General features: G+C 35.6%; 1 protein-coding gene across 1 annotated transcript; it reads right to left on the reverse strand.

The window, feature by feature from the left end:
• Window positions 1–423: 423 nt before the first annotated feature.
• LOC104893324 (uncharacterized) lies at window positions 424–1,705 on the reverse strand. The gene is made up of 3 exons (XM_010679420.1): window positions 1,406–1,705; window positions 1,038–1,351; window positions 424–775 (listed from the first exon to the last, which is right to left on the reverse strand). Exons 1-3 carry the CDS (start codon window positions 1,703–1,705, stop codon window positions 424–426), a joined length of 966 nt encoding a protein of 321 aa, XP_010677722.1.
• Between the last annotated feature and the right edge of the window lie 12,105 nt (window positions 1,706–13,810).

Consider the following 13,810-nt stretch of genomic DNA (forward strand, 5'->3'; position numbering starts at 1 on the left):
AGTCTGTTATGGCTAATTAAGTAATTGAGACACAACTAGCTTGAGATGGTTGGCTAAGCTGTGGAGATTGTTGCTGGCTTGATTGACCTTGTTCAACATTTCTTTTCTGTTCTTCTTTTTCTCCTGGTTTTGCACAACTGGATCAGTAGACTTAGGCCTTCCTCCCTTGGACTTAGGAGCTTCAGGCTTAGGAGGATTTTTGCATTTCTTTTTGTTGTGTCCCACATGTCCACAGTTTGAACACTTGTTTCTTTTCTTTTCATTGACCTCCCCTGCCTCTTTCCTTCTCTTTTTTTGACTTGGCCTCCCAGGCATCACTCTGATCTTTGGTGACTCAGGTTCATGTTGCTCTGTCTTCTCCCATTGGTTCTGTCCAAGCATAGGATGGAATGGAGGTGCATATGTGGCTTTGTATGCATTAACCTAGTAGGCCTCATGAACGTAGTCCTCATAATTTAACCTCTTCTTTTCAATGCAAGCCAAAACAGGACAACAAGGAATCCCCATTAACTCCCACCTAAAGCATCCACATTTCTTCTTCTCTAAGTCTACCACAAAGGTGTCACCAGTATGGTCAACCTCACTCTCCCACACATCAGCTTGATTAACATCACAATTCCTTATGTACTCTTTCTGCTTCTCAACCATCTTTACTACTGATGGCATTATGAGGCCCTCAAATTTCAACAATCCTTCTCTTTTTTGGCAACATCTCTTCATGACCCACCTCCGTATCCATTCCATCATTGTCAGAATAGGTTTTGCCCTAGCCTCTCTAATCACACCATTGAAAATTTCACAACAGTTGTTTAACAACATACCTGACTTGCTTTTGGTGGAAAAAGCATGCCTGGACCAGCTTGAAGCAGGTATGTCATTCAGGTACTTGAAAGCATCATCATTGATCAACTTGATGGATTACATTGCTTCTTTGAATTTTCCCTGTGAGAATCAGTTCAAAAGTAAGCTAAAGTTGACGCAGTCGGAAATATGGAGAAAAACCAGCGCTAATCTCAATCAAGGACGAACAAATTTACAAGCGATAAATCTGTAGAAAATCCGGAATCCACCATACCACTGGAAATATATTATTGTTACCATCCTTCCCCACTGCAGTCAACAAGATTCCAGGATAAGGACCCCTTAAATGGCAGCCATCAACCCCCAATATTGGTTTACATCTATCCATGAACCCTTCTTTGTAAGGTTGAAGACATATATACATTCTCTGAAATAGAGGAGGTGGCCTCTCAATCCTCTCACACTTCACAACTGCATTGCTACCCTCATTGTACTTCCTTACAGTTGCACCATAATCCCACACCCTTTTGTATTGTTCTGCAGCATCACCCTAAATCATATAGAAAGCTCTATGTCTAGCATAGTAACACTTGTAATACTTCACCTCCACCCCTAGGTCTCTTCTACATTTCAGCATAAAAGCAGATAACTTCCAAGTTGGGTTGTCTCTCCAATCTTTTAGATACTTGTCAGCTAGGTATGCATAGGTAACCTTCCTGTTGTGACTCTGATAATCACACCTATGAGCTAAATCCATACTTTTGATTTGAACTGTTCCTCCTTCACCTCTTAATTGCTTGGCATAAACCCTAAACTTGCACTTCCTCTTAGATATACAGTTGCATTCACCAAATCTCCCTTTTTTCCACTGATACTCACACCTATTCTTACAATATGAAGTCATCCTATTCTTGCCATTATGAAGAAAGTAGAATACTACCCCTCTTGAACGGCATGATACTGGAGTGCTTTCCTAAACACATCAGGGGCAGGGAACTTCAAACCAAGTAGTAATTCTACTTTCCCTCTAAAGTTAGTAGATGGATTATATACCCTACCCCCTGCACCATCAACCTCATTATCAGAGTTATGAGGACTATGAAGTTCTTCCTCAGATCCGTTTAACACTTCATCATCAGCCATAATTATGTCATCATCATCCAATTCACTTTCTGCTCCAACTACATCACTCACTACTATAGACTTTTGTGTGTTGTCAGATCTAATTGCTCCCAAACTCCTAGTCGCTCTCTCATTAATGTCATGATCCACATGTTCAACAAACAAATCATCATCACTCTTATCTTCATATTCTTCATCACTAAATTCAACATCACTGTCACTACTATCACTAAGATCATCATATAAATCTATATATTCAAGTACTTCCCTTTCTGGTTGTTGTGGAGGAGGTTCATTTAGAAGAGCAATAGTTGAAGGCTCATATTTGGGTTTTTTTGGGTTTGGTTTAGGGTTTGTGTTTTTTGGCAATTTTAGGTGCTTTAGTTTTAAAGGAAGCAGCTGAGGTCTTTTTAAATGGTTTAAATGAGGTCTTGGAAGCACCTTCCTCAGTAGAACCTACATTTAGGTGTGCAACAAGTGGTGGCCCCCCTTTCTTGTTTGATGACTCAACTTGCTGCTTGTGGGAATCTAAGTAAGTTGTACTCTTCCCTGCAGTGTTAACAACTGAATATTGTGGCAAAGATTCTCCTTGTTCGGGTTTCTCATGCACTACATACAGATGGTAATATCCATCTTCCTCACGGGATCCCAACAACTCAACCAAATCTTTATCACACTTCATCTCCTTCCTACCAGCAAACAAGGTGTAACCATTCATCCTAAACCAAATTCTGCCTGCATCACTGTAACCTAGGTCCTTAATCCACCCAAATATCTCAAAATAACAAACTTCATCTTCATCTTAATCCACCCCTACCTCATATGTTGTCTTCCACCTCTTGGTAATGAAATCACCCCCATGGTACAATCTAACATTAATTGCCTCCATGAAACTCTAAATAAGATAATAACTTCAGTATCTATAACAACAATATAGAATTTGGAGCAAATAAGATTACATTTTTCAACTACATTTTCCCGAAATTGAAGACAAAAATCGTGAATCACATACCTCGATTTTTTAGCTATTCTGAAATTACACTTTTCCTTGCCACAAAATTGAACTAATTCCTCTGAATTATTGTCAAAAATCTGAAAATTAGTAACAATGGTGAAAGAAACAATTCAAGCAAAAGTGAGAAGGAAGGATGAAATTGCTTACCTCATGATGACTATTTTTGCCAATTAACAAATGTTGCTACTGGGAGAGAGAGATTATATTATTTGTTAATTAACAAAGTGAAGGAAGAAACCGAGAGATTGAGAGGAGAGAGAGAGAGATTATGTTATTTGTTAATTAGGTTAGCCAAGTGGGAATTAGAGGGAAAATAAAAAAGAAAAGGGAAAAATTGGGAGTTAGTAAGTCACGTGAACCACACGTGACTATTTTTGGCCAGAAAACATAAAGTCAACGTCGGAAAACTGTTCATGGTAGTGGTCAACAAAGTTAAATGTAAAATTTGATAGTTTTGGACAAAAAAAAAAGAAAACAAGGTAGTTTTTCACAAAATTTAGCAAAAAGTAGGTAGTTTTGGACAAAAAATCCTTGAATAATAAAAATGATTGGGTATATATATACTATAGTCATATAGGAGTATTAATACTTATGATATGGTTGTGTGGTCTAATCAGTTCACATCATTTTGTGCTGCTTATAGGTTAGATGGCCTACATCCTACCGTATTACAACTGAAACGATATGGATCTTTCTTAATGGTGGTCACTATTGGATCACATCTATACATAATAAAGTTATGGGAGGAAATAAAGTAAATAGGTTAACTTATTAGTTTGATAATTGATACGAAGATTTTGCTACGTGTACTTTACAATCTTTTAAAAAAAAATCTTGCTTCCTGTTTAAGTATGTTTTTCAACGGTCTAGCTTCTTAGGGACTGTTCTCCCCAACTTATTTTCAGTTCAGTTCAGTTCAGTTCAGCTCCAATAAGTTCAGTTCAGTTCAGTTCAGCTCCAATAAGTTTAGTTCAGTTCAGTTCAGTTCAGTTCAGTTTAGCTCCATTCTTTTATAATCATTTTGTTAAATATTATTATTATGTTGGTATAATTTATTTTACTAATTACTCTTATTATTATTATTATTATTATTTTATTATTATTATTATTATTATTATTCTCATCATTATTATTATTATTATTATTATTATTATTATTATTATTATTATTATTATTATCATTATTATTATTATTATTATTTAAATATATATCATTACTATTAAGTATTATTATTGTTGTTGTTTCTATATATTATTTGTTTATTATACCTTTACTCATTATTATTACTATTATTATTAGGAGGAACATGGTTTAGGTCAAAGCACAAATAAACCCACTTTTTTTAGCCCATAAACCAATCAAATCGCATCAAGACGTTTTATGATGTAATTTTCGCGGTCCAACCCAAATATTATTTTTATTACTAAAGATTTTTATATTATTAAATCTAATTATTAAAATAGTAATATTAATTTACCTCATAGATATTATTGTTATTATATATCATCATCAAGTATTAATATATTAATACAAATAATATAAAATAATAATTATTAATTATCATTATTATCATTAATTATTATTATTATTAATTTATGATTATTAATATTATTTATTTATAACTATCATTGAAAAATATCCAAAATACTATTATTATTATTCATTATTATTACTTATCATTATAATTATTATTTAATTTTCATATTATTATTGTTTAAAATATTATTTATATATTTATTACATTCAATTTAATTCAATTTAATTTAATTCAATTCAATTCAATTCAATTCATTTCATTTCAGTTCAGTTCAGTTCAGTTCAGTTCCAATAAGTTCAGCTCAGTTCCAATAAGTTCAGTTCAGTTCAGCCGTTTTATGCCGAAGAGAACAGGCCCTTACTCTTACTTTTACTTTATTTTTTATTTAGTCAAGTTTTGTTTCATCACCATCTTACCTCACTTGTTAGACCCATATAATTTATATCCGTAATCTATTTAGATAAGCAAAAAGGACTTACTTTCGCTCCATCTTCCTAACTTCGTTTCTATTGATGTACTAACTAGGTGATCGTTAAAAAAGGGTCGGGATGGAGTAATATCATATATTTTCTCCATTTTTTCACTTCCAACGTTTTTTGACTTTTGCATTATACATGCACGTACTTGAACTGAAAAATTACGAATAATATACAATACAAATTTTAGTATGTGTAAGCTAAGGTATTCTTGGATTTATCTATATATATATATACAAGAATTCAACTTTTCATATTTCTCACAAACAAATATATAGTTAGAGATATTAGTGGTTAAAGTTGAATATTGGCAAATATATGTAAAAGTCAAAATGTTACAAGTAAAAAAAAAAGGAAGTATTATCTAATACCTCTAGATATTCAAGAATCAAATTCTGCACCTTATTTTAGGAACTTATTATGTATTGATTTTTAAATTAAATCAAGCTAGACAAACTTTGATGTTTCTTTCAATCCTTACACTAGCCTAATTCATGGGCTAGACAAACTTTGATGTTTCTTTCAATCCTTGCACTAGCCTAATTCATGAGCAACTCGAGATGTGAGTAATTAGTCATATAAAAAGGCACTTGACCTCTCTATTATTTAAAATTTTCACTTTGATTTTTCATTTTTGTCAATACATAACTTTTATCTTCATATTTTTAAATCTCTCGATTAGTACAATTATATAAATAATTAACACTTTAATAAATCATGAATGTAATCACATAATACTCCATCTGTCATAAATTAATCGGTTTTTTCACCATATACCCCTGACAATTTTTTTTTTTTGCACCATACACCCTTTCAACTTTTGAAATTCACCATATGCTCTCCACTTTTCAAAAAATACATCAAACGACCCTTTTGACTAATGGTGTTAGACTTCCGTTAATCATTAACGCCTAATTTCCCCCTAACCCTAATTAACTAACCTAAACTTAAGCCAAACCCTAACTCTAACCCTAACCTCATACCCTAACCCTAACCACCCCTCTCCCACCCCTTACCCATTACCCCTTATCCCTTACCCACACTACCCCACTACCCCTTCACCCCCTTCACCCCCCATCCCCTTCCTCCGCTGAACCCCCTCTCCTTCCCCCGCTCATGCCTTTCTCGTTTTTTCAACATCTTCGCACCCACCCCCACCCTTCTGGCTCCTGCCCATCATAAATTTCGGCTAATTTCTCTTTTTTTTCTTTTCGCGAATTTCGTATGGTTCATGGTTCGTGTTGTAGGTGTAACACCGTCACTGACCCGAACCCTTCTTTAATCGACAAAGCTCAGGTTTGGGGGAGGAAATCCATGAGTGGCGTTACCGCCGCAATTATCTCCTTGGAAATAAATGCAAGGCTAAGTTACAACATACCAAACTCAAATTCGTCAATCATTACAACCAAGTATATCGTTCATTAAACATTACTTATTAATTAAGTATTTCAGAGTTCCAGCGAAAGCTAATCATATGCTAAGTGGATGACAATTCTAAATGATCTCCGTTTTTGTTCCCCCGGTCGATCACCCACCACTAGTGGAAAAAAGCAGAAGGGCTGCGCTGAAAATGGCATGTAGGGCTGCGCTTTTTGACAGCAGCCCTTTCTATAGCAGCCCTTCACTTTTCAAGTAGGGCTGCGCTAGTCAAGCGCAGCCCTTTAGAAGGAAGGGCTGCGCTTTTTACTAAAAAGCGCAGCCCTTTTGAGCCAAAAAAAAATTAAAAAAAAAATTTTTTTTTATGTCAAATTGACACAAAATCAACTCAAAACAGGAAGTAAAACATAAAAAATGAATCCATAGCAAATCCATAATCTCAAAGTAAAAAAAGGAAGTAAAATCATGACAAAATGTAATCCATAGCAAATCCATAATCTCATAGCAAAAGGAAGTTAAACATAAAAAATATCCGAGTGAAACAACTGAAAACAGGAAGTAAAATGTAAATCCATAGCAAATCCATAGCAAACAGGAAGTAAAAAATAAAAAATGAATCTCAAAGTAAAAAAAAATCATGACAGCCATATTGTAGTAGTATCATCCAATAATCATCTTCACCAGACAAAAGGGTCTTTGGCTATATCATCCATAATCTCCCTGATATACTTAATCTCTCGACGCAATGTGAAACAAGAACAAAGTGAATTACCAGACAAAAGGGTCTTATGCTTGGCAATAGTAAAACTGAAACCAAAACTTAGATCAGATCTAAGAAAAATTAAAAATAAAATTACAACAACAATAGAAGAGATTAGAGATTCGAACAAAAACTTAGTTCATCTCAAAACTTTGTATCCCAAACAAATACGACAAAAAAAAAGAAAAAACAGATCTGAGAAATAGAACAGGAGTCTTCATCAAACGGCAATTTCCTTTCATCATCTTCATCAAACGGCTTCATCAAACGGCAAGGCTCACCGGAAATACGCCTTAGACTCGAACGAGATTATGGATTATGAGAATTTCGTCACTGGAAACGGCAAGGCTTCATCAAACGGTTTCTTTGAAGTTCGAATTTCGTCACAACTTTTCGTTTCTATAATTTTAGGGCTTTTCTTGAGAGATTGTGAGTGAAGAGAATGAGATTGTGAGAATGAGATTCGAAGAGACGAGAGAGAGAATGAGATTGTTAGAGAGGAGAGAGAAAATGAGAGAATGAGGGAGGCCGCGCTTGAGAGAATGAGGAGAGAGAGAACCATAGCGCGCTTGAGGATTTTAAGCCCATCATACTGTACATGCATGCGCGTTTCAATTATAAAAAAAAATTGAACGAAGGGCTGCGCTTTTTTTAAAAAGCGCAGCCCTACATAATAAAATGGCTGCGCTTTTTTCTAAAAGCGCAGCCCTACTAAGTGAAGGGCTGCGCTTTTCTTAAAAAGCGCAGCCCTTCTGTTATGTAGGGCTGCGCTTTTGATGAAAAGCGCAACCCTTCAGTGGTAGGGCTGCGCTTTTAGAAAAAGCGCAGCCCTTCCTGCGCAGCCCTTCCTTTTTTTTCCCCTAGTGCACCTGCACAAATACATTGTGAAAGACAAGAGAGCCGAGCTCCTAAAAATCAGAAAAACTGAGTAATTCCAACTCCATCCCGTAAAATAATTAAGTTGAAAATACTTTGTAAAATAGTAGATTAATAGTTTTGGAAGTCATAGCACATATACACATATATATACATTGAATAATCACATCATCAATTCAAGTAATCCAGTTATTTCAGGAGAGGAAAGAGAACGCCAGTAAGCCGGGGTCAATCCCCTGTAACCACTTACTTCAACATTGTAGGCTGGGGCAAACCCCTATAACCACCTACGAAAAATCATAATGGCCATAATAACAGAGTTCCTAGTGTGCACACCCCTTCTACTTGGATCACAACAAGATAAAAGGAAGACAGTAAAAGAATAATCAGCATAGTAACCAGAGAACCTGTAGGGGTCACTGAACCACTCATACAGAGCAACATGTTCATCATTTCCCTCCGATATTTTAGTTTACGTGATTAACATCTTTTAATTCACGTCATTACATAAATCACGTACACCTTTACGTCATCTTGTTCAATCCAGTGTGAACATATTCAATCCATCATAATCTCAATCCATTCATAGAGATTTCAATAAGTCATTTCACAAACACAACCGTCACTTGAGTACATCTATCATTTCAGATTTATAATCATTTCATATATCACAAGTTCTCACTAATTCCAACTTTCATAAAATCTCAATATTAATAAATTATTCCAAAACATACTAAATTAATTTAAGTAGGCTAGTTTAGGAAGGTTATGGTTTTAAAACTAAAAGTAAACAAAAAATAAAACAAGTAAAACTCAATAAATAAAATGGAAAAGAAAAAGGGAGTTTTAAAACTTCAGTTTCTCAAACTGAGAAACGAGATAGAGGATTGAAAGAAGGGAGGCGAAACAGGGGAGGCACGAAGGGGATCTGTGGTGCTGGGTTTTGGCCGGCGTACGGCGAGGTTTAGGCGACGGACTTCAGGGTCGGGGTTTAGGTGGTGAGTGAGGGAGGCTGGGTTGTGGTGGTTCGTGGTGGCTGGGTGCGACGGACAGGCGACAACATGGGCTGCGCGAATTAAGGGGGTAGAGGCTGGCGGTTCGCGGCGTATGCAAGCCGAAAATCAAACGGTTTAGGGTAGCGAAGGTGGCGGTTCCCGATGGAGAAAAGAAACAAAAGAGTTGTGTTTGGTCGTTTGACTTTCATTTTTAATTTTCAAAACAGAATTCAGAAATTAAGGAAGAAGGAAATGAATTGAAGCAAACCTTTTGAGATTGTTTGCTTGAGTAATATGGTGAGTAAGTTTCAGTATTTATAGAGGAATTTGGTCAGAAAACTTTAAGCTTTGGTCAAGGCCATTAATGGTAGAGGTGAGGCTATGGTTTTTAGCTTTTGAAAATGTGGCTTAATAATCTAATATTGTGGATTGGAAATTCAATTTTCTACTGACAAAAGTTCTGAATTATTGACCAATTTGGCTCCTTTGAGCTGGAATTAAGACGAAGAAGAAGGGAGGAAGATGAAGGAAGAACATCAATTTTCCAGTTTCTTTTTATTTTGTTTTTATTTTAACTTTTCTTTTTGGCTAAGAGACATGTGGGCTATGGACTTGTATTTGGTTTTGGATTGCTAAAAATGGATGGACAACTTGTATAAAGATACCCACAAACAATTCTAAAGAGTTTGATTAATTAGAAATAATAAAATGAATAATAAAACAAATAAATGATTTAATTGAAACTTGTTAGATAAATCAAAACTAAATGTAATCATTTTTTAAATAAACATAGTTATCAAATAAAATCTTATTATCATAAAATACTTTTAAAGTGAAAATAATATTAAACCTTTATAAATTAATAAAATAAGTTCTGAAAATTCAAGGTATTACATCTACTCCTCCTTAAAAACAAAGTTCGTCCTTGAACTTTAAAGTTAGACGTTTAATATTAACGAAACATTATCTTTGCGCTTTAAAGTTACATGTCCCCCTTAAGGAGTTTCATCCCCGAAACTCGATAATCGTACCTCAGAAAAGAGTTCAGGATATGTCGTCTTCTGTTTCCCATGTTGCTTCCTCGGTTTGATGATTAGACCATAAAACTTTGACTAACTTTATTGCGTTGTATCGGGTATTTCTCGTTTTGGAATCAAGGATTCTAACAGGACGTTCTTCAAAAGTGAAGGTCTCGTCTAATTCAATGGTTTCAGGTTGGATAACATGGGAGGGGTCAGAAATGTATTTACGAAGTTGAGACACATGAAAAACATTATGAACCTTGGCTAATTCTATAGAAAAGGCTAACCTATAAGCCACTTGTCCAATTCTTTCCAATATCTCATAAGGTCCAATATAATGAGGACTTAGCTTTCCTTTCTTACCGAACCTCATTACTCTAATTCTCTCCACACTTCAAACTCTAATTCTCGTCTCCTTTGATCGGCATACGATTTTTGTCGATCCTGAGCTGCTTTCATGCGCTCTTGAATCAACTTCACCTTATTGGTAGTCTCTTCAATCTCTTGAATCAACTTCACCTTATTAGTAGTCTCTTCAATCATTTCTGGTCCTAAATTTAGCGACTCGTTCACATCACTCCAACATATAGGACTCCTGCATTTTCGTTCATACAACGCGTCATAAGGTGCCATTCCTATGCTCGAGTGATAACTATTGTTGTATGAGAACTCAATGTACATCAAATAATCATCACAATATCCTCCGAAATCCATTACGCATGCTCTCAACATGTCCTCCAAGATCTGAATGGTTCTCTCTGTTTGACCTTTCATTGTTGGGTGGAAAGCTGTGAATTTCAATAGTGTACACACGGTTGTTTGAAGCTGTTTCCAGAACTTAGATAAGAATCTCGAGTCCCTATCCAAAACGATGTCCTTCGGAACACCATGTAGCCTAACAACTTCATTAAAGTAAGCATGTGCCAACTGTTTTAACAACCAGGTATCCTTCATTGTCACGAATCTTGTTGTCTTAGTCAAATGGTACGGTCCACTATTATCCATATTGCAGTCTTTTCAGATCTCGTATTCGGTAATCCCATGATAAAATCCATAGAGATAGATTCCCCTTTCCATCCTGGCACTTCCAACGGTTGTAATTTTCCTCGAGGCTTCATATGTTGTATTTTCACCTTCTGGCAGGTTAAACATTTTTGCCACGAAGTCAGCTACTTCTTGCTTCATTCTAGGCCACAAAAAATTCTTCTTTAAATCCTTATAAAGCTTATCTCCTCCTGGATGTATAGAATACGACTAACTATGAGCTTCCCTTAGAATTCTCGTCTTGAGTTCCTCGTCCTGTGGCACACACAATCTTCGTTTATACGGTGCAACGCCATTGTCGTCGATCTCGAACTCCGGTGCTTGACCACTTTCTTTCATCTCTCTTAACTTGCTTAACCACTTATCTACAGCTTGTTTCTCTCGAATCTCCACAAATATGTCGGGTCCAACGGTAATAGCATTTAATTGGGCTTTCACATAACCGGATATAATATTTCCAAACTCAATCCCTTGATCTCCTCACACAATTCATTCGCCAAAATCAAAACGTTTAGCGAATGAGCGCTCTTCCTACTCAATGCGTCATCTACTTTATTTGCTTTTTCTTCTTGATACACTATCTTCAAATCATAGTCGTTCATAAGCTCGAGCCAGCGTCTTTGTCTCATATTCAACTCCTTTTGCGTATATAGATACTTCAAACTCTTGTGTACTGCACTCCATACAAGTAATGTCTCTAGATCTTCCGCGCAAGCACGATCGCTCCTAACTCCAAGTCATGAGTAGGGTGATTTTGCTCATGCGCTTTGAGTTGTCTCGACGCATAGGCCACTACTTTGCCATGTTGCATCTAAACACACCCAAATCCTTTCTTCGAGGCATGACTATAAACATCAAGTCCTTCTACTCTAGAGGGCAATGTCAATACCGGGGTTGTTGTAAGTCTTTTCTTCAACTCTTGAAATGCTTTCTCAGACTTATCATTCCAATGAAATTTTATTGTTTTCTTCATCAGATTAGTGAGAGGTTAAGCAGTTCTCAAAAAATCTTTCACAAATCTCCGGTAATATCCAGCTAAACCCAAGAAACTCATTTAGGTGATGTTCTTAGGTTGAGGCCAATCAGTCACTACTTGAATCTTCGATGGATCTACATAAACGCCTTCTTTTGATATCACATGACCCAAAAATGATACTTTTTCCAACAAAAATTCACACTTTGAGAATTTGGCGTACAATTGCTTTTCTCGAAGAATCTCCAATACTTTCCTCAATTGAGCCTCATGATGTTCTTTGTCCTTCGAGTATACCAATATATCATCGATGAATATTATCACGAACTTATCCAAGTATGGCTGGAATGTTCTATTCATGAGGTCCATGAAAGCTACTGGCGCATTAGTGAGTCCAAACGGCATAATTGTGAACTCATAATGGCCATATCGCGTACGAAAGGCTGTTTTCGGGATGTCCTCTTCAGCAATTCGTAATTTGTGATAACCCGATCTCAAATTGATCCTCGAAAACACTGTTGCACCTTGAAGTTGATCGAACAAATCCTCGATTCTTGGGAGCGGATATTTAGTCTTCACCGTGGCATCATTCAACTCCCTACAATTGATACACAACCTCAAAGATCCATCTGTGTAACACCCCAAAATTTCTCTGAAATTTTTGCCATTAATTATTACTATTGATTGTTAAATCATATTTTACTAATATATTTTCCGGTAAGTATAAATACATATATATATATATATATATTTTAACACCTACTTTTTTTTTGTTTGATAATATTTTAATGCATTTATAATGTGTTTATATGTGTGGCATTGTTTAGTAGACGTATAATACTCGTATCTGCATCAGTTGTGTTAAATGGGCAATGTAGTGCTCGTGTTTGTGGAAAGTGTAAAATGTGATAGTGTGGTAAGTACGTATTCGTATTACGTTAATAATTATAATTTTCAATTATAAAAATATTTACTTATATATATATATTATTTTGAACGTTTTACTTGGTGCCTGAAATTTACATTGTGCTAGCCTTTACTTGTTTTAGAGAGTCCAAATTCTGATTTATATTCATGGTTTTTGAAGAGTTTTTGACAACCCCATAATCTCTTGTAACATTAAGTTAATCAAGAGTCATAAAATCTTCACTTACCTCTCTTAATACCCTTTTAGTCACCTCCTTAATTCATCTTCCTTTGCTGAAAATAAAATCAGAAAAACTCCTCCCTTTCACCTTCATTTTGCACGCCTAATACAAAGAAAAGGGGAGAGGAAAAGTTCTTGTTCTTCCTTCACATTTCAAACACAAAAATCAGTCCTCATTACTTGTTTTCAAGCTATTTTGCACCGATTTTCAAGCACGCGTTGAGTTCGTAGGAGATGAAGGTGGTGATTTTTCACAAGGCAATTAGGCTACGATCAAAGCGTTCTACTATTTACCTCTTCAAGAAAAAGGTAACTAGGGTTATTCTAGTTCGGTAGAGAATAGATTGTCAACTTAGGATGTTAGAATGGCGTTAGAGAACGTAGTATCATGCTAGGTGGAACTTAGAGGGTTGTATGATTGAAGTTACATGTAATATCATGATTGTTAGTGTTACTTTCATATCTTGGATTGTTACTATGATCATCTTGTTAGTCACGATGATTATTTTGTCTCCTTGTTGTTTTTGTGGTTGGATTGATTTTGGCTTTCTTGGGTTATTATTGGATTTTGAGTAGTTGGATGTTGTGATGATGTATAGCCTCTTGTTAGGGTGATTAGTGTTTTGAATGGTATGAAGTTGGGTTAGTTTGGATGCGTGAGACTA

The sequence above is a fragment of the Beta vulgaris genome, chromosome 5 (assembly GCF_026745355.1).
Source record: "Beta vulgaris subsp. vulgaris cultivar EL10 chromosome 5, EL10.2, whole genome shotgun sequence".
NCBI classification, from domain to species: Eukaryota; Viridiplantae; Streptophyta; class Magnoliopsida; order Caryophyllales; family Amaranthaceae; genus Beta; species Beta vulgaris.

Excerpts from the sequence above, each read along its gene's own strand:
- LOC104893324 (XM_010679420.1), bottom strand. The coding sequence starts at position 1,705 with ATGACTTCATATTGTAAGAATAGGTGTGAGTATCAGTGGAAAAAAGGG. Across the intron at positions 1,352-1,405 it reads GAAGAGACCTAGGGGTGGAG|GGTGATGCTGCAGAACAATA; the intron begins GTGAAGTATTAC and ends TATATGATTTAG. Across the intron at positions 776-1,037 it reads TTTCTACAGATTTATCGCTT|AGAGGCTAGGGCAAAACCTA; the intron begins GTAAATTTGTTC and ends TGGTGTGATTAG.